Below are 27857 nucleotides of genomic sequence, written 5' to 3'. Positions count from 1 at the left end.
GTGAAGCAACTGACAAAGGATTAATCTCCAAAATTTACAAGCAGCTCATGCAGCTCAATATCAAAAAAACAAACAACCCAATCCAAAATGGGCAGAAGACCTAAATAGACATTTCTCCAAAGAAGATATACAGATCTCCAACAAACACATGAAAGGATGCTCAACATCACTAATCATTAGAGAAATGCAAATCAAAACCACAATGAGGTATCACCTCACACTGGTCAGAATGGCCATCATCAAAAAATATACAAACAGTAAATGCTGGAGAGGGTGTGGAGAAAAGGGAACCCTCTTGCACTGTTGGTGGGAATGTAAATTGATACAGCCACTATGGAGAACAGTATGGAGGTTCCTTAAAAAACTAAAAATAGAACTACCATATGACCCAGCAATCCCACTTCTGGGCATATACCCCGAGAAAACCATAATTCAAAAAGAGTCATGTACCACAGTGTTCACTGCAGCTCTATTTACAATAGCCAGGACATGGAAGCAACCTAAAGTGTCCATCAACAGATGAATGGATAAAGAAGATGTGGCACATATATAGAATGGAATATTACTCAGCCATAAAAAGAAATGAAATTGAGTTATATGTAGTGAGGTGTATAGACCTAGAGTCTGTCCTACAGAGTGAAGTAAGTCAGAAAGAGAAAAACAAATACTGTGTGCTCACACATGTATATGGAATCTAAAAAAAAATAAAATATTGTTCTGAAGAACGTAGGGGCAGGACAGGAATAAAGACGCAGATGTAGAGAATGGATTTGAGGACACGGGAGGGCAAAGGGTAAGCTGGGATGAAGTGAGAGAGTGGCATGGACATATATAACACTTCCAAATGTAAAATAGATAGCTAGTGGGAAGCAGCCACATAGCACAGGGAGATCAGCTCGGTGCTTTGTGACCATCTAGAGGCGTGGGGTAGGGAGGGTGGGAGGGAGACGCAAGAGGGAGGAGATATGGTGATATATGTATATGTATAGCTGATTCACTTTGTAATAAAGCAGAAACTAACACACCACTGTAGAGCAATTATACTCCAATAAAGATATTTAAAAAAAATCATTTCCTATCTACCTGACATTTCCCAATACAATGATTGGAAAAGGATCGATTATCCAATAATAGACTCGTGGAGGATGCACACCAGGAAGATCCCCGAGATCATCTAATGCAGTGTTTTTAAAACTAAAAAGAAAAAAATTAATGAACCCTTGTCTTTAAGGAGAGCACTCCTGTATAGATAAGATCAAAGTTGGGCTGCAGGTTAGCCGTGTGCTGAGGTGAAAGATAAATGGACCCACAGAACCGTGACCTTCCCTGGAGTCCTAGGGTTTTTGAGGATATGGTTTATAAATCACTGATCTATTCTAAACCCCCTTATAGATGAAGAAACTGAGGCACCAAGGTCCTTAGTGACTCACAGAAGTGGCTGGATCAAGAAGATGGTGATGAAACTTGTTGCCATCTGTCCGAATTTCCAGTATTGTTTTAAGCACCATTCTGCTTTGACTATAAAGAAAAAGTACCTATTTTTCTGCCTGTTTCTGTGCAGCCCCTTGAGCTAAGAATGGTTTTACGTTTTAAAGCGTTGTTTAAAAAAAAATAAGCAATGGCAAAAAAAAAAAAAAAACAAAGAATATGGGACAGAGACCGTATGTGCACCACAAAGCCTAAAATATTTACTGTCTGGCCGTTCACAGAAAAAGATTGCTGACCCTGCTTTACAGGATTCACTACTATTGACGTTAGTGTGGAAATACCAAAAGAATTTGGCTTTCTTCTAAGTAGCTTCAAACCACGTAGATTGAAAACAAAGCCTGAGTCGTTGAGAATATTTATATCAAAAAGCTTTTCAAATGAAAGCTTTAAATGGCCCTATAGCTTTTCATCCTCCTTTTCAAATACCAATTATTGGTGGAGGATAAGCTAGGTAACTAAGTTCTTATAACATGTGGGAGAATATTGCAGCCAGAGGGCTGCAGAGAGTTCTAAGTTCTAGAAGATGAAAAAGAAGTGGTGTGGTTATTCAAATAGAGAATTGGGGCATCTTACAGACTCCCAAAAGTTTAACAACGAGAGGAGCTGACATACGAATAATGTCAGAGGTCACTCCCGGGAAACGGCCAGGCTCATTTTGGGGCCATATATCTGTGCGTCAGAGGGATTTATTACTGTTGTTGAGCACTTACCTTGGGGTTGAACCTTCATCTGAAGCAACAGTAGACATATTCCCTGACCTCAGCCTTATCACTTGATGCATTTCCAGAAGGACTGAGCTTTGTTGGGAAGTGGAATCGGTGTTTTCTTCTCTGGAGCATTGCTCCTGGTGACAGACAACTAGAAAACAGGGCCAGGTTTCTTTCAGGTGAAAGACTTAGCAAAGTTTTCTTAGTGAAACCCTGAGTGGGCATGCCTGAGGAAAGTCCGGGAAGAAAGGAAATCACCCCTGGAATTCTTCAAACAGAATTAAGTGGACGAAACCGGTGGACTCTGGGTTGTTAAGGGGCTTTTAATCCAGCTCCAGGGTATTCTGGCCCGTGGAATTGCCCTGGTTTGTTGGTTGCTTGTAGATTTTGTTGTATCCACTGTCTTTTGCCCTTCTATCATTGACTTCGTATGTGTATGCCAGAAGGTGGGCAGGGAAAAGAAAGGGAGAGAACAAATAAGAGAACATTTGACCCCTAGATAGCAGCCCTGGCACAAAGCCTGGTTCCAGTAAAGGTTAAAATTGTTGGCCTAAGTCAGTGTTTAAAGTTGACTTTTGAGTTAGGGTTGTCCTTGTGAGTGGTGTTCTTTGGTGTCATGGATTCTCATGCATAACCCAAAGAAATATTCTCCCACAGTTCCGTAGCACCATCTCCTTTTGTGAGTATGTGGGAGCTAGGAGCTGCTTCCTCTGCAGCTTTTGTTTTATGTGTATTTAATCACTAAATAAAAAGCAATTTCCTCTCCCTTGCTAAATCTCTTATCCCCTAAGGCTCTTTTCCTTCTGGATATACATGTATTTTTAGTCAATAAAGGGCTTACTGTGTGAACTTTTCTGTGGCAGTCAGAACAATTATGACTGTGATATGTTTCATTCCAAGGTGCCTGCTGTCAACACTTGGTAAATGTGCCCACAAAGAAATGTATCATTTTATGTATAAGCTAAGATTTTACTAAGTAGCCATTTATCTCTCTATAGAGGGCTGTTCTTAGACTACAGAGTGCATTATTATGTTATTACGGCTTTTTGTTGTTATTAAGTTCTTTTTTGATCTATTAAGAATTTCCTGGTGATTTCAGTAGTTTGGTAATTTATCGTTCATCTTAGAACAGGTATTGGTAACGTTGGGATGAAAACATTTATGCAAGAGGAAATAAAAGTCAAGGAAGCAGATGATCAACCTATTTATCAGCCTTAGCAGACAATTTTTCTGGTAACACCATGGTAGCCATGGTAAATTTACTACTGATTGCTTGAGGGGACAAATTCTATACATGGAGGTGCCTGAAAGGGTTAACCATCAAGGAATCAATCTGTGGACTAACCAGTCCTGTTTGGGTCTCTCGATTGGCTTTCTGGCCAGTGGGTTCATACTCTATTTTCAAGTATCCCCTCTTTTTTAATTTGCTACAACATATGTGGTGATGAGTACATATAGACACACATAGATAGATAGATAGATGATAGATAGACAGATAGATAGATAGATGATAGATAGATAGATTTGTTTGTTTGTTTGGAGATTTCTAAGTTGCTCTAATAATAAAAGACTTCTCTCGCTTAATGTCTTTTTCAAAATCTTACATTTGACAGAAATTTGGCTAAAGTTTAGAGAGAAGCAAAAATAACCTTTTAGTCTGTAATCTCTGCAGCCTCAGGCGACTTCACACTGAGTGGCAGGGTGGTCAGTTTTGTGCAATAAACCCAGCTTATACAAAAACTACAGTACCAGCTGAGGCTATGGTTTAGAATTCAGAGGTGAACAACCCCAGAAAAAAGTCTCAGGCCTTCATTCAAATGTAAGTGTATTTGTTTTCTAGAGCTGCCATTACAAAGTACCACCAACTGGATGGCTTCAATGACAGAAAAAAATGTCTTCTAATAATTATTCTTCATCGATAAGCTCCTATGACAATTATATGCAATAATTTAATACAAGCAAAGCAAATAGATAGTGTATTCCCATGATTCAAAAGAAGGTCAAACGAAAGTAATGTATTGTCTCACTGTTCTGGAGGCCAAAAGTCCAAGATCAGGGTGTCAGCAGGGCCATGCTCCTTCTGAAGGTGCTAGGGAAGTATCTGTTGTGGGTCTCTCTCCCAGCTTCTGGTAGTTTCTTGACTTGTGGCAGCACAACTACAGTCTTCACATGGCTTGTCTGTGTCTGTGTGCAAATTTCCCCTTTTTGTAAGGACACCAGTCATATTGGATTAGGGCCCACCCTAATGACCTCATCTCAACTTGATCACCTACAAAGATCCTATTTCTAAAATCGATGACATTCACGGGTACTGGGGGTCTTTTGGGGGGATACAATTCAACCTATGACACTTGGTTTTCATCTTCAGTGTGCACAGTTTTAATAAGCCTGGTGATTGTTTTTTCAGTTATGGCAGACAAAAAAGCTTCAAATTTAGAAGGAAGGGACTCTGTGTAGGGCATAACAGAAAAAAAAAAAGAAGTCAAAAGACTATTAAAGTAGGAATAGTAACTTAAAATACCATTGCTTGGGGCTATATAATATGGAGGCAAGCTGCTGAAAGTTTCTGAGTTTCTGAGACACATCTCAGAACATAATAATCATGTTACAAACATAGTGATTACGTTTCACACATCCTGTTTGAGTATGTATGCATTTTTAAATCCCATCAAAACAAAATAAAAATATGCTGACTACATCAAGGTACTTCGGTACTTTTTGATTACCTGAAATATGACTTTTTTGTCAGGTTACTCGTATTCCAAAGGTATGAGTTTGAACCTCGCTTTGTCACTAAGTGTGTATATTAAGTAAGCCTTTTGGAAACTTGGTTTCCTGGTCTGTAAAGCGAAGAGAGTACAGTCTACCACGTAAAATTACTGTGAGGATCAAATTTGCTGGTGAATATTAAAACACCCGATATAGAAACAGGTACCTTTCCAGTGCCTTATACATGGTTGTTTACTCGTTCAACAAATGTTTATTGGGAACCTGCAGTGTTCCAGGCTTCATTCTAGGATTCATTCAGTCACTCAGCGATGATCACTTAGCGATTTAGTAGTAGAGGCACTGACCTCTGCTTTGGGACATCTGAGCTCAAGTCCCATCTTTTTTGTGAATCAGTATGGGACCTCGGACATATCACCAGCTCTCTCTAGGCCTCTGCCTAGAGGCTAGACCTATGAACTCGATCTCCAGGTCTTTTCCATCTCTAAAATAATACGTATAACAAAATTCAGTTTCAACAAATAGAGTTGTAGTTCTTGATATCCTACGGGTCCATTGTATCATCCTGGGAAGTTACCTTCTGGGCTTCTGCTTTGCTCTCTGAAGTGGGACGTACCAGGATGAGTGCTGTTTTCTGATAGCAATAATAGTAACACTGACAGCCACCCCTTACTGAGCTCTTGACAGTGTGCTACATACTTTTCATACATTCTTGCTTCTCCAAATAGGGTACATGTTTCTCCAAAGCAGGTGGGTATCCAGAGGGAAATGGTGCACCTTCCAGGAGAATAAATGTTTCTGGATGGTTTGTGAGAAATACCCCCATATTATTAAGTAAGGACAAGCACAGCTATAGTATAGAGTGCAGAATTCACTTGAAATGTTAAGCTAAAACTCAAAGAAATTTGGGGCTTCCTGGGGGGGGCATCAGCTTCAGTCCCACGTTTCCCTAGGCTACTGTTGTCTTTTCTTGGCCACCAGGGAGGCTCTGGTGGAAAAGTTTGCAAAACAGGCTCTTTTCCCTATTCTGTGTTTGACTCACATGAGAAAAATAGAATTGTCATTTGTAATTTGGAAAACAGTTCTCATTTCCAGTACAGACAAGGGCTACCTTTCTGATTATTAAGCCCATTCTTCCTTCTTTTTAAAAATATTTATTTATTTATTTTTGGCTGCGTTGGGTCTTCATTGCTGCTCACGGGCTTTCTCTAGTTGTGGCGAGTGGGGGCTAGTCTTCGCTGTGCTGCGTGGGCTTCTCATTGTGGTGGCTTCTCTTGTTGCGGAGCACGGGCTCTAGGTGCGCAGGCTTCAGTAGTTGTGGCTCACGGGCTCTAGAGCACAGGCTCAGTAGTTGTGGTACACGGGCTTAGTTGCTCCACGGCATGTGGGATCTTCCCAGACCAGGGTTCGAACGTGTGTCCCCTGCATTGGCAGGTGGATTCTTAACCACTGCACCACCAGGGAAGTCCCAAGCCCGTTCTTCTTTCTCATTCATACATGTGGCAAATATTTGAACATGTGCTCCAGTGAGTACCATTCTAAGTGCTGAGGGTACAGCAGCAAGGAAAACAAAGCTTTCTCCCTTATGGAGCTTCTATTCTAATAAACAGTTATGTTTGAGGGGAGACCTGAGGAAGTAAGGGAATCATCCATGTGGCTCTTTTGGGGGGAAAAGGCTTTCAGGCAAAGAGAATAGCAAGTGCAAAGGCCCTGAGGCAGGAGCCTACTTTATTAACAAGGCAGAGTGGTAGCAGATGAAGCCAGAGGGATACAGATTATGTAGGGCCTTGAGGTCAAGGTAAGGGTTTTGGATTTTATTCTGAGAAATGTGAGAGGCCATTGTGGAGGCTTTGTGGATGGAGTAGTGGAATTGGAGATATTTTTAAAAGCTTAACTCTGGCTGCTGGCTAAGAATAGTGGGGCAAGAATTGGAAGTAAGGCAACCAGTCAGAAGGATACTGCCAATCTCCAAAATATACAAGCAGCTCATGCAGCTCAGTATCAAAAAAACAAACAACCCAATCCAAAAATGGGAGGAAGACCTAAATAGACATTTCTCCAAAGAAGATATACAGATTGCCAACAAACACATGAAAAAATGCTCAATATCACTAATCATTAGAGAAATGCAAATCAAAACTACAATGAGGTATCACCTCACACCAGTCAGAATGGCCATCATCAAAAAATTTAGAAACAATAAATGCTGGAGAGGGTGTGGAGAAAAGGGAACCCTCCTGCACTGCTGGTGGGAATGTAAATTGATACAGCCACTATGGAGAACAGGAACAGTATGGAGGTTCCTTAAAAAACTAAAAGTAGAACTACCATTCGACCCAGCAATCCCTCTACTGGGCATATACCCTGAGAAAACCATAATTCAAAAAGAGTCATGTACCACAATGTTCATTGCAGCTCTATTTACAATAGCCAGGACATGGAAGCAACCTAAATGTCCATCGACAGACGAATGGATAAAGAAGATGTGGCACATATATACAATGGAAGATTACTCAGCCATAAAAAGAAACGAAATTGAGTTATTTGTAGTGAGGTAGATGGACCTAGAGTCTGTCCTACAGAGTGAAGTAAGTCAGAAAGAGAAAAACAAATACTGAATGCTAAAGCATATCTATGGAATCTAGAAAAATGATACTGATGAACCTAGTGGTAGGGCAGGAATAAAGATGCAGACGTTGAGAATGGACTTGAGGACACGGGGGAAGGAGAGGCTAGGATGTAGTGAGAGAGTAGCATGGACATACATACACTACCAAATGTAAAATGGATAGCTGGTGGGAAGCTGCTGCATAGCACGGGGAGATCAGCTCGGTGCTTTGTGATCACCTAGAGGGGTGGGATAGGGAGGGTGGGAGAGAGACGCAAGAGGGAGGGGATATGGGGATATATGTATATGTATAGCTGATTCACTTTGTTATACAGCAGAAACTAACACACCATTGTAAAGCAATTATACTCCAATAAAGACGTATAAAGAAAAAAAAAGGCTACTTCCATAGTCCAGGCAAAGGGTGCAGTGCTGTATACGAGGGTGGGAGTTGTAGTAATGGTGAAAAGTGGCAAAATTTGGGATGTATGTTGAAAGTAGAACCAAGAGAATCCACAAATGAATTAGACGGGGGGTGGTGGTGAGAGAAAGAGGATAGAGGAGACTGGCTGTGGCGTTTTGGTCTAAGCAGCTGCAGGGATGGAGTAGTTGCCATTCACGTTGAGATGAGCAGTTTGATGGAGGAGATTGGGTAGTTCCTCGGTCACTGGAAGACCCGGCCACCTTATATGAGAATATTGAAACTGGCTTAGATACTGTTTGGAACTCACTCTGAAGATAAGGAGCGATGTGTTAATTTGTGATACCTTTGTTTTCCTCGTGGACACTTCCAACAACAATTTGCAAACACGGCTGTGGGCAAAATGCTCATTTTGACCCAGGAGGCCGCTCTGCTATCTCAGTCTGTGGACGCTTATCCTCTCCAGACTTCCTCTCACTTCCCCATGCCCTCACGTCACCTTTTCCTCAGCTGGACTGGTGACAGGGATCTGGTTGTCTTCTCCACCCTGGCAGTTTAAAATAACTAGCAATTCTTACATTTTATTCTTGGCCACGCTGACAGCGGATGGGTGCCCCCGGGCATCGGTGTCCTGTAACTACGGTCTCCGCGGCTTGGCCCTGCAGAGCCGATTACCTGTCCATGCCTGTCACTCAGACTGTGGACTTGGAGCCCCGAACCCCTGAAAGATCTCTTTGTTGAGGGCAGAACCGGTGTGGGGGGATGTGCTGAGGCTTTCAGGCTACAAAGGGACAACTGAAAAATTGGCAAGTAAATCGGCCTAAAGGAGGATATAGTTTATGCTCAGAATCACAAAACGGGTTCCAAACCGCCTGACGTGCAGCATACTAAACCTTTATGAAACATTACAGAGGTCACTGCTTTTGTCCTCCTGGTGCCTCTTTCCTCTCGCTTCTTCTGTGACCCACATTGAGCCATTGCTAAGCCTGCCCTCTAGCTTCAGCGATAGGTCCAGGGAGTGGCACATGACCTGCAGCAGTCAATCAGAGGAGGAAAGACCTTTCTCCCATGGTACGTCATTGAGAGTGAGAACCCAGAACCTGCGCGGCCAGGGTTTTAGCCTCCTGGGAAAGGTGGCCCGAGAGGAGGATGTTAATCTCCGAGAAGAGACTAGAGGCCAATGAGAGGGAGCCCTCCCTCTCATTTCCACACCCTCTCTGGTGCTAGCAACATTGTGTCCCTCTCAGTGATGTAGGGACCAAGAATATTACCTATGGCTTCCTGCAGTCCCGGTTGTCATTTACAACCAGAGAAGCCCTACTACCTACCCCTACTACGGGCAGGGCTTGGAGGGGAAATACAAAAGTGACTTGATCACAGTCCTGCCCCAGGAATGTACAACCTAACAGTTTGATTTCAAAAGTAGTGGGGACTTCCCTGGTGGTGCAGTGGTTAAGAATCCGCCTGCCGATGCAGGGGACTCGGGTTCGATCCCTGGTCCGGGAAGATCCTACATGCTGCCGAGCAACCAGGCTGGTGCGCCACAACTACTGAGCCTGCGCTCTAGAGCCCGTGCTCCGCAGCGAGAGAAGTCACCGCAATGAGAAGCCAGTGCACCGCAAAGAGTAGCCCCCGCTTGCCACAGCTAGAGAAAACCCACATCTGGCAACGAAGACCCAATGCAGCCAAAAATAAATAAACAAGTAAGTAAGTAAATAAATAAATAAAACAAAAAAAAACCCCAAAGTAGTGAGTAGGGTAGGTAGTTGGTCAAATCTGCCCTTATCAAATCAATAGACGGTGAGTTTTTAAAATGTGAAGAATCTGGAAACATTTTCCTTAGGTGAGTTTATCTAACATTGGTCACCAGAATATTAGCTTACTCCACAACTGGGCTGTTTCCTGTTTGATAGCTGGCAGAGTGGGCCCTCTTATGAGTGAATTTCCAGCATCGTCTGTTGAAATCCTTTTCATCCTCTGAGGTCCATTTCCAAAGCCACCTGCGCAATTGGAATGATTTGCTCTCTTACGCACACACGACTCTTGCTTGATGGTACTAGTCATTGTGTTTCATAGGATTGTGCATTCCTGGCTTCCCTGTTGATTACAAACTGTTGGCCTAGAAATTCGAGGCGCCCCGTTGCAGAGAACAGTTCCCTGAACATGGTAAATGCTCAGTAAATGTTGAATTAAACCAATTATCAGCATTGGTTTTATTAATAACTTTTGTACACGGCTCCATAAACTTTGCAAACTGCTTTTGTATACAGTTACAAGGAAAAGTCTGTTGTATGATTTAAGGTTTGTATCCAGGTATAACTGATAATAGTGATAGTGATGTGTGGCCTTTAGCTACGGATGTGCATTAGGTGGAAAGTGAAAACGTGGAAGATTTGTAGATGAAAATCAACCAGAAGGTTAGGGACCAGGTGAACACACCTGTGGTCACAAGAAGAGGGTGTTGGCTGCCAGAGGACTGACCATGAGTCAGCTCCATCCAGGCGAGTCCTGAGAGCTTAATCCTCGTTCTCTTCAATACCTGCTGGTGAGATTCATGTGGACTGACTGGTGGGAATGGTTTGTGGGTAGATTTAGAAGTGAGGCTTTTCGGCTTCCATCTCCACTTTGCTTTCACCTCAGCCAAAAGGCGTGAAAATTAATAGGCGACTCCTTATATATTTTTTTCTCTCTCCTACCTATCTTTCTGAATGAGGACCTCCTGAGTTGACTATCAGTCCAATTAAATGCATCTGATTAAAACCGTCAAACTGAAAGGGAAGTGAGTTGAAAAAAATGCAGCGAGAGTTGTGGCTCTCAAGTTCCCCAGTTTCTCAGCTTGAGGACTGAATTGTAAATAAATGTGTTAGGTAGTGAAATTTGGTTTTGTTTTCCCCAAAGGAGAAGTATTTGCCACATGGAAACAAAATGTATTCAGCATAATCTCATTCTGTAATTGCACCGTTTCTATTCTTAATTCTTCGAGTTTCTGATTTAAAGGGAAAAACACCAAAACAGACTGTTGTGTAAAATTGACAGGAATGAGTGTGAACCTGGCTGTCAGAGACATAGCAATGGAAATAGCTTCCTGTTCTGGAGGTTAAAAATAATGGATCTAGGAAGGAGTTATTTACACGGGCAGTTCGGAGGCTTCCCCAGGAGCCTCAGTCAGGAGAGCTGTTAGATCCACGGTGGAGGCTGGATGTGCGGGGAGCGTCTGCAGGAGAGTGGCCTGTACGCTGCCCTGTGATTACGTGCCACTGTTCCCTGCTGGTGACAGACCAGGAAACAGAACAGCCTCGCAGCCCCGGGTGGGGCTGGGGGATGGGGTGTGTGCGTGGGGGGAGCCTCAGGTTGGGAAAGAGCGTCAAAAGTCAAGCCTCACTTGTTCTGAAGTTCGTGATGTCCGGCAGATTAACCCCCTAGATTGCAGGAATGCTATTGGAGCATCCCAGCGAGAGAACCTTTTCTCATCATGCGGTGTGAAAGGCTTGGGGCGGGGGGTGGGGGTGGGGGGCTGGGGGGTGGCCGTGCAGACCCCGCTGAAGCGGAGCTCCCCGCAACTGGACCAGGGAGAATGAAACTGAATGTGAAAATAGAACAACAGCCCAGAAGAAGGGAAACAAAATTAATATTTGTGGGAGAAAAATCCTTGTTGCCGCCGTTTTATGAACTGAAAGCCTATTTATCGAAGCCTGTCAGGATTCTTCTCTAAACCTCTGCAGGTCCCAACTTCTCTTGCATTCATTTCTCTGCGTGCATCTCCCACCTTTTGCTTGAACTCAGGTGATGACAGAATAATTTCGGAGATGTTTCTCCTCGGGTCTCTGGTCTGACTCCTTCTAGGTCATGCCTTACAATTGTTCGCTGGTTTATTACTTGAATAACCTCGATTTCAGGAGCAGCATTTTTGGAAAAGTGATTAATAGAATATTACGAGTTTTAAAATATTCTTTAGGTAGCCGAGTTTCATTGCAGTGCACAAGAGAGTGTATGTATCTCAGTGAGCGTGTCTGCAAAGCAGGGAGAAATGGATGGTTAAGAAATATCCCGGGGTTTTAAAGGACATAAATTGGTCTGTTTAAGAAATGCTTTGTTTGATTGTTTGCTTTTTCTGGGCTGTGTTTTGGTGAGGTTGAGGAAGTTGCTTTAAAAGTGGATATCAACTGTTTGTATCACTCTTTTTTTTTTTTTTTTTTTTTTTACTTTTTAGTTTATGTTGGAGTAAAGCTGATTAACAATGCTGTGATAGTTTCAGGTGCACAGCAAAGCGACTCAGCCATACATATACATGTATCCATTCTCCCCCAAACTCCCCTCCCATCCAGGCTGCCACATAACATTGAGCAGAGTTCCCTGTGCTATACAGTAAGTCCTTGTTGTTGTTTTTTTAACACTCTTGAACGTTTGGATCTCCTTATCACTGCTTGATGGGATTAGAGCCTGAATTCTTTAGTTTTTGACCCACTCACCGGCTTCAGCACATTTGGAGGGGGAATATTCTTGCTCAGTTAGGGTCTGGAGGGGGCAGGAAATTAAACTTTGCCTTTGGGGCTTTGCCAATAGATGTGTTGAATTCTTCAGGCGTTTGAAATCAATTTTTGACGACAGCAACAGAGAAGAGGCAGAGAGGGAATGGAGAGATCAGAGTATAGGAATAATGGATATTTACCTCTTAATGGTTTATCTTAAAATAAAGAGTAAATACAGTCCTTATCACTGAGAATTCTCTTGCTGATTTCTGTTTCCAGAGGGTGGAAGGATAGCTGGCTGGGGGTGGGAGGACAGCTGCTCAGAGCCTTCTAGAAGTTGCTGTTCAGAGGGCATCTGGCAGGGGCTTTGAAAAGGAGCCTTGGGCCGGGTGTTGAGAGATTTGGGTTTTGGGTTCCAGTGTTAGCAGTAGGTTAGCTGTGTGCCTTTGATGCAACCAGGTAACCTTTCCAGTATTTAATAGTCTCAGTAAAATGACAAGACTGGACACGGATGTGGTTGTAATTCTTTGTGGTTCTCAAAACCCCGATTTTCTGTACCTTGTTAATTGCCTCATACTACAAAGTTCTAGACCAGTCTTGACTCTCTGGAGCTACTCTAGTTTGACAAAAAACGTAATCTACAAGTATTGCCTTTTGAAACATACATTTTCCTATGTTAGTTCATATAGTGAGTGTTAAGAAAGATCAAAGGAGAGATCCTTGAACAAGATCTTCAAGGATTCTTACCGGAGTGATTTTTAAATCTTTTAGCTCTCTTACTATTTATAAGATGGTTCCCATGTGATTTTTCTGAAGGATGAGGTATTTAATCGGAAATCAAGACAGGGGCTTTGCCAAAGGAACGTAAAATTAGCCCTATTGTTGAAATGGATGTTGACTGTTTGGTGTTTGGTAAAAGCGTCCCTACGAGAAGCCGTGGGGGAGATGGGTCGTTCTGTGTCCCGCCGCTTTCAGGAAAGATGAAAAATGTTGAAATCAAATGGGAAGAAGGAAATGTGGCAAATCACAAGGAGCCGGACTGTTCTTAACAGAGAAAATTCAATTTTGTCTGCTTTTTTCCAGCAAATTCCATTTGATATTTTATATCTTCTTGATAACTTAATAAGGAATCTCAGGAAGGAGTTGCAGAACTTTAACTTAGTGAAAGAGAATTTGTCATTTGTGACATTTCTCCTCTAAAGAGCAGGGGAAGATCAGTGTATTAGCTTGTAGTTGCAGCTATTTCTATTGGGAAAGGAAACAGCATGTTATACAGTAAAGCTGGGCACAGTGGGGCATTTTGCCTCGATCCCTAAACCCTCACGGAACTCTACTAGGGACCAGGCATTGTGCTAGGCATATGTGGGATCTGTACATAATAAGAAAATCCCCACCTTCAAGGAACACCACCCCTTAATTTTTTAGAAGATAGGTCCGTAGCAGACAGTTCATTTAGAGTAATATAACACCAATATTTAAAAAATGGGAGTGTTGGGTCTGCATTCAAAATATGCACAGAATCCGGCTACTTCTCCCCACCTGCGATCACCTTGAGCTGGCCTCCCTGTTCCCACCTTGTACCTGCGCTCTCTTCCACATGCGGCCAGAACAAACCTTTGAAAACCTGAGTCACAGCATGTCACTGCCCTGCCCCTCCCCCTCCAGTGGTTCCCAGTTGCACCAGATGCAAAAGACCTTTCAGTTGTTTACAATGTGCTACTGATTGATAGGCATGGCCTCCCTCCTTTATAACTTACACACTCTCTCCCTCTCTCTCTCTGTGTCTCTGTCTCTGTCTCTGTCTCTCTCTGTCTCTGTCTCTCTCATTATTTCTCTTTCTGTCCTACTGCTCTGACACTCACTCACTCACTCCACTCTCCCCACGCTGGCTTCCTTGCTGGTCCATGCACATACCAGGCAAGTTCCCACGTCAGGGCGTTTACAGTGACCCCCTCTGCCTGGGCCCCTCTCCCAGAGATGGCTGCCTGACCAGCTGCTGGCGTCTTTCAAGCCTTTGCTCAAATGTCACCACCGCCTCAGTGAAGCCTCACCCCAACTACCTTATTTAACATGACAACTCACCTCCTGCCCCTTACCTCCAACCCTCCTTGTTCTGCTCTGTATCTTTTCCCATAACACTTACCACCCTCTGGCTTACTGTAGGATTTACTCATTTATTCATTTTGTTTAACATCTGTCTTTCTCCACTGGAATGTAAGCTCCAAGAAGGCAGGATCTTTGTTTAGTTCAACATTGTTCAGTCTAGAACAATCTAGAACAACGCCTGACATGCAGCAGGCACTCCCTCATTATTTGTTGAATGAGTGAGTGAATGAATGAGAAGGAGAGACTAATGCTGACTGAGAGTTCTAGGCAGAATCATGAGGAAGAATCCTTTGAGCTGGCTGTTGAAGGATGGGCAGAGTTGGACCGTCGGGTTTTCTGGGGAAAGACATTCCAGATCAAAGGCATATTTTGAGCAAAGGCAGAAAAGTGGCAGAGCTCACCTGTGCTCCTGGAACGGCAAAGAGTCCCAAGTGACCGGTGCCGGGGGCCAGTGAGAGCAGTAAGGGTGGACAGGTGGACAGATAAACTAATGGATAGAAGAATAACGAAAGGGGACTCTGGGTGGAGTGAGGGAACAAATTACTAATCACTGTCCATGTTGAGAGGGCAGGCGAGTCGGGGGTTGGAATCTCAGACAAGCAGCATGCGTTGTCCCTTTAAGAAATCAGGGAGAGATTGTCCCTTTAAGAAATCAGGGAGAGATTGTCCCTTTTAAGAAATCAGGAATGTGAATAGTGTTTGCTAATGAGATCTCATCTTTATATAGTACTTGACTGTTTTCAAAACATGGTCACATGTTTATTATGATGGAGGCTTCAGAACGACTATGTGAAGTTGGTATAATAGCTAATAGGCAGGTTTTTATTTACATGATTTGATCAACTTAAAGTTAATTGCATTTTACTGTATCAAGCCAGCGAAGTGATTCGTAGTTAGAAAGTGGAGAAGCGGCTTCCCACTGCCTTGGGTCTCATCACACTGTGTTTCTCCTTCTGCCAGTCTGCCTCTTTCATTCCCACGCAATCCTCAAGATGTCATGCTGGGATTTTTCACCAGGGTACAAGCTTCTTCCCGTTTCCCCCATCATTGAAAGTAGCGGTTTCTTCTTTACCAGATCCATTTTTCTCTTTCCTCCTTTTCCATTTCACTTTATCTGGAATAATTATGAGAACGATGAACACATGTAGAAGGTGGGTGTGTTTTTACCTTGGCCTGTTCAGCATCCTTTCAGGCTTAGGCCGAGACGGTCTGACCCAGCACCTGACGTGCTCTAAAATTGTGTCTGTCTTTCGTGTGGTTCGTGGGTGGAAGGGCAGAGGAAGCATGTCCACGACTCCGTGTGAGTGTCTTCAGGCTTGCTTGCTGCTCGCTTTGGGAGTAAACCTGATCTTCTTAATTCCCCCAGATATTAGTAGGCAGGACGAGGCGGAGGGAGAACTCAGTGAAGGAGAACACTGGTATGGGAACTCTTCAGAGACGCCGTCGGAAGCATCCTATGGAGAAGTCCAGGAGAACTATAAGCTGTCCCTGGAGGACCGGATCCAGGAGCAGTCCACTTCCCCCGACACCTCCTTGGGAAGCGGGACCCCCAGCAGTCACACGTTGGAGCTGGTGGCCCTTGACGGTGAGGTCCTGCGAGACCCACTGCAGTGTCCGGATCACCTCTCCCCCGGCGTGTCTTCTTTGTGTGATGACGATCCCGCGGGCTCCACCAAGCCCTTGAGCAGCAACTTGAGGCGGCTGCTAGAGGCCGGGTCCCTCAAACTCGATGCCACGGCCACGGCCAACGGCAGGGTGGAGTCCCCTGTCAATGTCGGCTCGAATCTCTCCTTTTCCCCACCGTCCCACCATGCCCAACAGCTCAGCGTGCTGGCCAGGAAGTTGGCAGAGAAGCAGGAACAGAATGACCAATACACTCCAAGTAACCGTTTCATATGGAATCAAGGTAAGTGGTTGCCAAACTCAACCACCACCTGCGGCTTGTCCCCGGATTCAGCCATCCTCAAACTGAAAGCTGCAGCCAATGCTGTCCTGCAGGACAAATCGCTGACCAGGACGGAGGAGACCATGCGATTTGAGTCCTTTTCCTCCCCTTTCAGCTCCCAGTCTGCCAGCTCCACCTTGGCAGCTTTATCCAAGAAAGTCAGCGAGAGAAGCTTGACTCCTGGCCAGGAACACCCGCCCCCGGCCAGCTCTTTCCTTTCCCTGGCTTCCATGACCTCCTCGGCGGCCCTTCTGAAAGAGGTCGCAGCAAGGGCTGCCGGGACCCTTCTGGCTGAGAAATCATCACTGGTGCCTGAGGACCCTCTCCCGCCACCGCCTTCAGAGAAGAAGCAAGACAAAGTGACCCCGCCGCCACCTCCGCCACAATCCTTGGAATTATTGTTACTCCCAGTTCCTAAGGGAAGAGTGTCTAAACCCTCCAACTCAGGTATGGATGCTTTCATTTCCATCATCTTGTAAGTCTTTTTTTTTTTTAACCTGTCAGTTGCAACATCTAATTCATTGCCTTCTTCACTTGGGTTCCCCATCGGATCTGAGGCAGGAAGAAAAAAGCAGGAATACTTTAAGTAAGCAGCCTAGGGGGTTCTTTCATGTATGTGTGACACAAAAAACTTCACCAATAGCTTTAGTTTTGAAAGGTAATGAATAATCTTAGAGACATACGGTACTCCTCCGTTGCATAGAAATGATTTTTTTTTTTCTTACCAAGTTCAGGCTAGGTCCACACAAGATATATTTAATAGGGGAAGATCAAAACACCTTTGTCATGGAGTGCATGGCATCCCTGAACAGAGGGGAAAAGAAAAACTCACTGCTTTTGAAACAGTTGACAAGAGAGAGCTTACCGTCCTACTGCCTCCATGACAAATGGACTTTTGTATCATCAGTAGCTATTCTGCCCTAATTTACCACACTGTATACTTTCATGTTAGTATTTATATTAATTTTTCGTGGAATGTAAGCCTTTACTTATCGTGTTCTTCCATAATATCTTGTCACACAAGAACTCTAAAGAGTATTGTCATTCAGATGTAATCAAAGCATTTCCTGCAAATGCTTTATTTTATTCCAGTCCAATCAGATTCTGAAGGAATGTGCATGTGGAAAATGTGAATCATGGGTTTTTCTTGTGGAGACGGTCTTTCCAAAGGAGAAGTGGCCGTTTTATAGAGCCTTGACATTCACAGTTATTCATCTGAGGGAGAAACTTAGTCACTTGAGTCCTCACAGTGGAAACATCATTTCTTGTACTGCTTTGTTTCTAAATTATGCCCATGGTAAGTACAGGGCCCCAGAGATGGATATATGGAGTTTCGAATGTCTCTTGAGGATATCCTGCCAGACTGGAACAGGAAGTGGGCCATGTGTGTCCTCATCAGTAGAAACGCTGCCATTGTGTGCGTCTAGCCAACTTTTGATTATTTGCAGCCATGTTGATGACAGGGGCTTAGAATGGCAAATAATTGACTGAACAATCACAGCTAACATCAGTTTGATGCATTTATGACAAATTTCCATTTAAATTGCTGAGTGAGCTATATGCACTCATTATAATTACTGGAAAACTTGTGTAAACAGCAGAACAGAACTAGGCAAATGGATATGTGGAACTTTTATGACTCTTTAAGTGATCCAAACTGCTCAGTCCAGGGTTTCTGAAGTGTCAGTAAAATCCTGGAATGTTGATCAATTCTGAGTTTCCCTACTCTTCACTTCTCACTCGCCATCTGGGGAAATAAAGAGAAAAATGGCTAAAATTAGGAAAAGGGGGACAAGCAGAGGGAGTGGGGTAATTTTGCAAGGGAATAAATCACTCCTGGTTTATAGAAATTTCATTTAGGGGTAGCAGCAGAAAGAGAGGTATGGCTATCTGTGTAAAATGTCACTTTATAAGTATTCTCCATCTGGTTATTAAATAACTGTATTAATGATGTTTCTCCTGTAAATTCACCTGGACATTAGTTACTAGGAAAAGCTTACACAAATTTAGTAATAAACTTTAGTTGGCTAAAGGCTTGGAAAGAGGGAACTGATAAAACTGTCTCCTGACGGCAGACTCTAATGGCTTTGTCATTTTCAAGTGTCTTGGGTGTAACCAGCAATAGTTATGAAGTGTGATCTTTTCACTCAAGTGACTAGATGCACGTGAAGATGGAAGAAAGGTCATGAGCTTCCAGGGTGGGCGATAGACTGTTTGCCTGTTTCGTTGTAGGATCTACACTCTAGGGATGAGATGTGCTTCCTTTTTGGTTTAAATGCACTTAATCCATGCCCATACCTCCACAGGCTTCTCAGCGGAATTGAATATGGAGATCTATACGAAATTGATTTTTTCTTTTTTCTTTACTGAATTTATTCTGTTGCTGAAACACTTAATATTTGAATCAATGAACATGTTCCAACTGAAAGAGGAGGGAAAAGAACTTCTCAGAATGGGGCTCTGCCACCCCTTTTGCTGATGGACAGGGACCTGTGTCCCCTGTTTTCCACATGCCTCTGTTCACAGTCCAAGACTTGGCAAAGTGGCTCCATTGACTGAGTGATTGCATTAAAAAACAAAACAAAACAAAACATTCATTTTGTAAAACTCACGCAAGAGAAAAGATCGCTGCAAAGAGAAACACGAGGGCTCTTGAAATGATCCCCTGTGTGTCCATGTGGGCGCATCCTAAATTCAAGTTATGTTTCTTTAAAACTTTTATTTATTAAACCATAGTTGCTTTACAATATTGTGTTAGTTTCAGGTGTACAGCTTCAGATTCTTTTCCATTATAGGTTATTACAAGAAGTTGAATATAGTTCCCTGTGCTATACAGTAAATCCCTGTCGTTTATCTATTTTATATATAGTGATGTGTATCTATAAATCCTTTACTCCTAATTAATCCTTCCATTCCTTTCCCCTTTGGTAACCATAAGTTTGTTTTCTATGTCTGTGAGTCTATTTGTTTTGTAAATAAGTTAGATTCCACATATAAGCGATATCATGTGATACTTGTCTTTCTGTCTGACTTTCTTTACCTAGTATGATAATCTCTAGGTCCACCCGTGTTGCTGCCAATGGCATTATTTCGTTCTTTTTAATGGCTGAGTAATATTCCATTGTGTGTGTGTGTGTGTGTGTGTGTGTGTGTGTATGTATGTGTGTGTGTGTGTGTGTGTGTGTATATATATATATATATATATACATACACCACATCTTCTTTATCCATTCATCAGCTGATGGACATTTAGGTTGGTGGACAAGTTCTGTTCCTTATTGCATGGACTGGAAATAGGAGAGGGGGTGCCTCTGTGCACTTTTCACTTAAAGTGAATGTCATCGCCTCCCAGCATCCTAACTGGATTATGGGTTAAGAAGTGATAGAATATCTGATTTTGTTATTTACTTTGTACCATGGAGAGATAATTTGGCTGGGGTCACTTGAATCACTGGTTTTTGAATCTGAGGAGTGGAAGGGAAGGTGGGTCTTCTCTGTCTGCCGCCTCCTCTCCCTTTCTCCACATGGTACTGTTGGTTTCAGGGCCACCTGGGGGCTGGATTTGGATGTGACTTGACTTTACCTAAAAAGCATTATGGGAATGCAGTGAGAGCTGTCATCCATGCTTCTAAACAGTTCTCGTGATTATTTTTTTCCTTTACTTTAGAAAGAAATCTTAGTTTAATTCAAAATAGGTAGGTGGACCGACTTCTCACAGCAGGGAAAGGGTTTCTGTTGCCTACTACTTAAATAAACAAATAATAACCACAGAAATAAGTTACACACCATTCCGATTTCAAGTGGGGCTTTACATTTTAAAGCTGTTTCTCAGAATGTTGCAGAAAGGGCACATAAAGTTGATTCTGGAGTTACAAAGGGAGATGTGCTAGAAAAGCCAGTCCTGTCTTGAGTCATTTAGACACTAGCATTTCTTTGACCTTCTTTAGGTCAAGGGAAGTCCAAACCATGAAAAAAAGAAAGTGTCTTTTAGGTCTGCCCTTATTTGTCTTTTTTGAACAGGATTCGGTTGTTGCCAGGTCATGGTGTATTTAATTCCTTAAAGAGTCCACCACTCAATAGCCTTTCCCCCTGCAAGGAGAGGTGACACTGGAGGAGGAGGTTTCTTTCATGTGACCCTGCGCCCCGGCACATGTGACACTGCTCCTCTGAAAGGGGACACGATAGAGAGAAGATCATGTCCATTTGCTCTAAAGATAAATGTCACACATTGACTCAATTCTCTTTGAAGCTACTGTTCTGTTGCAGCTCAGAACAAAATAAATGGTTTTTATTTTAAAGACAAAGTTTCTTGTAGAAGCCCGACAAGATTCCCAGGATGCCAGGCTCCTGGTTAAAAGAAATCACTAGGCGAGTTTCCGAGAGAGTGTCTCCAAAGCATCTTATTTTCCTGAGTAAAATTTAAATATGCTTAGAAGCAAGCTGGTCTCATATAGCTGAGAGCTAAGAATATTTCCTGGGTCAATAGATATGGTTTTCTGGCTGCTGTTTTTATTCCTGTTTATGAGATGTTATTAACATTATTGCAAAAGCAGAGAAAGTCCAGAAAGTCAGGTCACCTCTTCTGATACTCCCCTTAGGTTCATCGTTATTAGAGCCGTAATCTGGGGATGATGGCATAGAGGGACTGCCTTAGAAAATTCACTTTTTAATCAAGATTCAGAACTATCTGTCACCGATCTCACTTATATTTCCCCAGTGATTTAAACTTAGACTGCTTCAAGATATCAGACTTCTCTCTTAGTTTTACTGAATGCTTACCAGTTGTTAAAATATGCATCGATTATCTTGATGTCAGTAACAGCAGAAAGACCCAGTGACATCCATTGCCAACATAGGTTTTGTTTCCCTGAAATAGGAGTTGAGAGACATGCCCAAGAAATTCCATGGAAAGATGTGAAATCCATGTGTATTGCTAGGAAGGAGGATGATGGCTCATCCTACGGAGATACGCACTAGTAGGTTAGTGGGCCTAGAGTGGGGACGGATGGTGCAGGGATTAAACACACCCAGGGCCACCTGGCGTCTTAAACTCCTTCGATGTGTATGGAAAGGTCTGTTTGCGGAAACGACCCACTTGCAAATTATCTTGCCACTTAGGATATAACAAGGCAAAGTTTGATTTCAAAGCCTACAAAACAATTACATTTGTTTAAAAAATTACCTACCTTGAGTTACAGCAATTTAGTTAAAACCCTCCATGATTTTTTTTTTTTAACCCAATGAAGTTTTTATGTATAGACAATAGGGCAGAGCACCAACCGGACATGAAGGGATTGGCTGTCATCCCCACCCTTCCACTAATGAGCAGAGGGACCATGCTAAGCATAAATCTTAGTTCAGTTTCCTCAACTGTACACTGAACTGCTCGGAATTTATCCTCCAAGACTGTTCCCCGCTTTAAAATTCCTTGCTCTTACTTTCTTTATTTGTCTATCAACTCAAAATAAAACTTTTCCTGTTTTTGAATGAAATATGTTGCTTCTTAAAATTCCCTATCAAACCTTCTGCAAGATTGTCTCTCTGCCTTGGACAGATCCTGTCCATTGTAAATAGATGACATATATCATTGTACTTTATTAATGAGGTAGTCACACTCCATGCATTGTTAACATTAGTTGCTCCATAATTCATTTTGAAAATAAGTGAGCTATGAGTATGTGAACATCTCTATAAGTATGTGATCATCATGGTTTATATACTCATTCTTTCAAGATGTGTATTGGCATACTCTGTGAAAGGCATGCGCTCTCGGGTTAACATACTTCCGCTGGGACTTACTGGCAGCTTCCTGGACCTTTTTCTTCCATTTCCAACCCATGTTTCATGTTCTGATACTCTCTTGACCCAGCCCTTTCCACTTAAGTTCATTATGGCCCAACACACAATGACTGAATTGTACTTGGTCCCCAGCATTGTTTTGGATGCTAGAGACACTAGGTAAGGACTTCCAGCTCTGCCCTAGCCAGTTCCTGCCTCCACTCCCTTCTTCTTTTCTCCTTCCATCTTTTCCATCTTTCTGTTTCCCCTGCTGAGCTGAATTTGACCATCAGAGTTCTGCACAGGCTGAGCTGGACCTACCTGAATAGCACAGTGGATTGCTGCTGAATTTTATTTCCTCTTGGCTCCAGGAATAATCTGCCATGTTGGGCCAAGCCCTGAGCTACATATTTCTCATGTGATGTTAAGTGTTTAAATTTACATCTGCTTGGGGGCTTCCCTGGTGGCGCAGTGGTTAAGAATCCGCCTGCCAATGCAGGGGACACGGGTTTGAGCCCTGGTCTGGGAAGATCCCACATGCCGCGGAGCAACTAAGCCCGTGTGCCACAACTACTGAGCCTGCGCTCTGGAGCCCGCAAGCCACAACTACTGAGCCCTTGCACCACAACTACTGAAGCCCGTGAGCCCTAGAGCCTGTGCTCTGCAACAAGAGAAGCCATCGCATTGAGAAGCCCGCTCACTGCAACAAAGAGTAGCCCCCGCTCACCGCAACTAGAGAAAGCCCGCGCGCAGCAACGAAGACCCAGCACAGCCAAAAATAAATTAATTAATTAATTAGTTTTAAAAAATTTACATCTGCTGTGGTGGTAAGCGTTCTGCTTTGGAGGGAAGAGTTATTGTCACTACTATTCTTAGCATAGCTACTACGGATAGCCTCCATTTACTGCATGACAGGCCTTTTATACACATTTAGTATTGCTTTTTATTCCAATAATATTATTGCTTATAAAGAGAAAATGTTTTCTCCAAGGGAGCAAATTAGCAGCTATCCATCCCACCAGGTCTAGTAGCATTTGGTGGAATTTAGTTTTGTTTGCAGTGGTACTAACTAGTGGTGTATCTGGGGGAAGTTGTTCATCGGACAGTTGTAAACTAGGTAAAATTATGAACACTTCAATCCTGTTGCCTCGAGAATGTGTGGTTCATTCTGAGGAAGTGGTCCTATTTCCTTAGGCTCGAAATTTGAGTGAAATTTACAGCTATCCGTTCCTTGAAAATATTTTGGCATACAAAATAGAGTCCATCCTTACTTCGCCTTTCTCTAAAGTAGTTAACAACATCGTATACGTGTGGAGGGCATCCTACTAAAATATGATTTTTTTTTAATAAATAAAAATGCAAATATTACCAGGGGAAGTTACTGGCCAATTTTTAAACTCGATCTTTGTATTCTGGTTACTTTTATCATTGGCTTCTGTCTTCCTTTCCTGCAGCGATCAGTTAAAAATGTCAAAGAGTTACAGCAGTGTAGCTATTTGACCACCTATCTTGCTGTTAGTTTCTCTTCAGTATGAGTATTTGAATTCTTTTTTCCCAGTCAATCCAAGGACACCCTAATTTGTGCACGATGCATATATATTTTGATATTAATTAAAGCTCAGGAAGCATAGCTCCCAAATAAAATATATTTATATGAAATATGAATATGCAGGGTTCAATGTAGTGTATGTAGTCTGTGATCCATTTGCTATGTCGAATAGGTGATTAGGGTAGGGGCTGGGAGGGCATCAGAAAAAATAGGAAGCCTATAGATCACATTAGGCAAAGCAAGTTGTCTGGGGGAAGCCAGCAGTGTTCCTCTTGTCAGTAAATGGCCTTTGATGGCCTTCCTATGATGTGCAAGGAAATCTCAGGTCAGTGGAGGACATCTCAGTTTTTCTCTCCTCTCCCAGACAATCGTGTAAAATTAGGCCCTTTAGGGTTTAGACGGTAGGAAATACTTCCTGAAGATGGGAATTAGTGGAAGCCTACTTTGATGTTCTTACAACCCCAAGTAGACATCGTCATCATTTTCCCCCCCTCTGGCTTATGACACTAATCTCACCTAGGGGCCTGATTCAGTCTTTTCTCTCAAATCTGTTGGTCAACATGTCATCTTTGTGATCAGGATATCAGAGTGGAGGGAATGACAATGCAGGATAGAAAATGAGAGGCCGAATTAGGGAGGTCAGCAGAGGCCACCAACAACGAGACACAGCAGGAAAGCTCGTGTGGGTTTATAAAAAGCGTGTTTATAGACCTCTGCAAAGTGTGCTTTTCCTAAAGTAAAAGGAAATCCTCAGTCCCCACCCCATCCCCCAATCAAAAAAAGGAAATACTTGTGATGGAACACATCACAAGGAGAATTTCCAGACTTGAAGGGTATATTTTCAGGTAGAGGATTCTCTTTCCAGGGGCTTGGTTGAGCTAACCAATATTGCCTACACCTGTAAAAACGGCATCTTGGGAGTGCCCCGACTTTTTTCCAGAACTCTTCTGATTCCATCCATTTTAAGTGGCTCTTTGCATGTGGAGATTCAGTTGACTCCATGAATACATTTTATGATTATTTTAAAGTTTACACTTGGGAATATTTCCTTTTAAAATTATGAAAGTAATGTGTATATTAAAAAATTCAAATGGTACAGACGAATATAAAATGAAAACAAAAGTTTCCCACCGTGACCCCTTCCCTTTAATCCACAGTGCTTTAAAATGAACTGCTTAATGTTTTCCTGGGTACGCTTCTAGACAATTCTCATACAAATAAAATATCATTTTTTAAAAATAAGATATCATTTTTTTGTTTCATTTATTCATCCCATTCTTCCTATTCCCCTCTTTTTTTTCTTTTTGTGCTCAAGTATTTAAAAGCAAATCCCAGACCTCATATTCATTTGCTTGTAAATATTTACATATATATAAGGGCTTTAAAAACAAATAGCCTCGATAACTATTACAACATTTAAGAGGATCAACGATTGCTACATGATATTATGGAACACCCGGGCTATAATCAGTATTTTCTTAATTATCTCAAAAGTGTCTTTTTATAATGCTTTGTTCAAATCAGGAGCAAGATAAGCTTCACACCTTGCATTTGCTTTATATGTCTCTTAAGTGTCTTTTCATCTATAACCTCTTCCCTTCTTAAAATGCCAGTTACTTGTTGAAGAAACTGGGTCATCTGTCCTACAGAATGTCCCACATTCTGAATGTGTCTGATTCCATCCCTCTTGGTGTGTTTAACATTTCTAAAAAACAACCTGTATTTCCAGTAAATTTACTAGTTATGTCGAAGCTTGATTAAATATTTTGTAAGAATATTTCATAGATGGATTATCAGAGGGCACACAATGTCTGTCCCATTTTTAGTGCTGTTGAGATGAATGGTTTTAGGTGTTGTCAGCTTGATTCATCCTTTAGAAAGTCCCCTACCAACCTTTCACCTAATGGTCTGAGAAGCAATTGATTCCCATTTTTTAGAAAATAAAAATAGAATCTCCCTAGATACATAGTTTCAATTCTTGCTTTATCCACTAAGTGTAATAGCTTGGACATGTTTCTATATTAGCATCTATAGATCTAGTTCATTTTAAAAAATGGTTTCTCATGTTCTATTTCATGGGCGTATTACAACTTATTTAATCAGTTTGGAAATATTCCTGATTCCTCATTATTAAGAACAGACAGTCTGAGTCCTTAACTCTACTCGTTTTCCTATATCCCTAAATCGCAGAGGCTAGTGTGGCCCTGAGCAGTATAAGTTGATAGACTAGATGTGTAGCAACACAGTGTCACAATGGACACCCTCCCCTTGGGGGCTGGTGGAGGAGAGAGTGATCTCAGCTTTCCTTGGAGGAAGTAGTTGGTTTGTTGGATTTCCTGAAAAATGGAAGCATTGGCAGCTGCCTGGTTGTAGCTCTTCCCAAAGTGAGTGGTGGGGCCCAGTCTCTGTGCAGAGGAGGGCAGTGCATCTTAGTGGCCACCCGAGGGACAGAAGCAAGAGGGTGACAACCCCTGACCTTAAGACCCCCTGATGGCCAAATTGGCAGCAGCATCTACTGGAGCCGAAACTAAACAAGTCAGCAGTAGGAGCCTGAAATTTGTCTCCACTGGAGCTGGGCTTGTGAGGTTCATGACGGCTGTTTGGTTTTCACTGTGGTGTTGTTCTCCGTCCCATTTGACTTGTCTTTATTTCTTACCCTTTTCCAAGTTCAGGAATTCAGATGTGAACTTGAGTCTGGCAGTTTCCTTCAGGAAACAAAGGCTCTGAAGCCAGTCTTCTCTGGGCTGAGCTGGGACAGATGCCCTCCGAAGCGTGGGATGGCCTCTGGAAGCAGGGCTTTCCCCAGGCAGGTTGATCAGATTCTAAAAAAATGGAACCCAGATGGACGTAATGAGGTGAACGTGGGTTTCTACCTGAAGAAAAGCAGTAATAAAGCTTCCTCATAGATATAAAGTCTTGGAATGGCAAAAAACAAAACAAAACGAAGCAAAAACAAACAAACAAAAAAACCCAAAACCCCACAGAACCCCCAAACCCAAAAAACCCAAAATACCCCAAAACCAAACAAAAAACCCCCTCAAGCCCCCCAGTTCCTTCTTAGTGTTCTTTATAGAGCAATGCATGTGAATTAGCGCTGGACGCAATGTGCCTGTTTGTTTTCCTTAATTTTCCTGTCTTTCTCCTTCTTCCAAGCTTCAGAAGAGGAAAGCGGAAAACCTTTCCAGTGCCCCATATGTGGTTTGGTTATAAAAAGGAAGAGTTACTGGAAGCGGCACATGGTGATTCACACGGGTTTAAAAAGCCATCAGTGTCCGCTCTGTCCATTCCGGTGTGCTCGCAAGGACAATCTCAAATCCCACATGAAGGTAAGCCACCTGCGGATGGGCCTCACGGAGAGGCAGGCACAGCCCGGGCCCTTGCACAAATCCATGCCCAGAGCTCCGTGTTGAAAGGTAGATTGCAATGCAAATGAAGCCCATTGAAAAGGATCTTGTAAAGGATTTCATTATAAGCGTCTTCAAGTCCATCTGACAACCCAGAACTTAAAGCAGAGAGCAGCTTCAGTATCCAAATAATATACGTAGTGTAGAACCGTCCTTTCCTATTGGGAAGCAACAGCCTAACTGGCCTTGCACGGTGATGCATTTTGGGGCACTAGGTGGAAAAGTTGGGGAAGAGCAAGAAGCAGGGAAAGACGGGCTCAGGAAGGATTGCTGGACCTGCCCCCCTTCCTGGAAGGAATGCCCTCTTCTGCTGTTGCTTTGCCGTCCAGCTTACACACCCAGAGACATCTTATAGGGAGCGTGAGGACACTGAAAGACACCTGGGCTTTAACTTTCACCCTGTGGGAGGCTTGAGGGCCACTCCTGACAAACTGAGTCCCCTTGAGGCTGACAATGTTTGAGCCGTCATAATTCCCGGGATCACACTTAGCAAACATCTAAAGACGTTGTTTTCAGTGTCCTATTAGGAGCAACTGGGGGGCTTGCGCCTGTAATGAGCATATAGGGAATTGACTAGACTATGTGTCACTCTTATGTGAGCTGGGGGGAAACTTAGTCATCTAGCAGTCTTTTTAGCAGACCCTATTAATGCTAA

At 42.8% G+C, this 27857-nt stretch overlaps 1 protein-coding gene across 3 annotated transcripts in view; it reads left to right on the top strand.

Moving 5' to 3' along the window:
- The window catches only part of ZNF827 (zinc finger protein 827), a 178952-nt gene that overhangs the window by 21495 nt on the left and 129600 nt on the right, over positions 1–27857 (top strand). For all 3 annotated transcript variants that reach the window (XM_033402764.2, XM_004263610.4, XM_049708814.1), the window contains exons 2-3: positions 15893–16918; positions 26952–27124. In XM_033402764.2, the coding sequence (XP_033258655.1) occupies positions 15893–16918; positions 26952–27124 (1199 nt within the window). The remainder of the gene's footprint in view (positions 1–15892; positions 16919–26951; positions 27125–27857) is intronic.

This window comes from Orcinus orca, chromosome 4 (genome assembly GCF_937001465.1).
Source record: "Orcinus orca chromosome 4, mOrcOrc1.1, whole genome shotgun sequence".
In the NCBI taxonomy this organism is placed as follows: domain Eukaryota; kingdom Metazoa; phylum Chordata; class Mammalia; order Artiodactyla; family Delphinidae; genus Orcinus; species Orcinus orca.
This window is presented reverse-complemented; position numbering and strand designations above follow the sequence as displayed.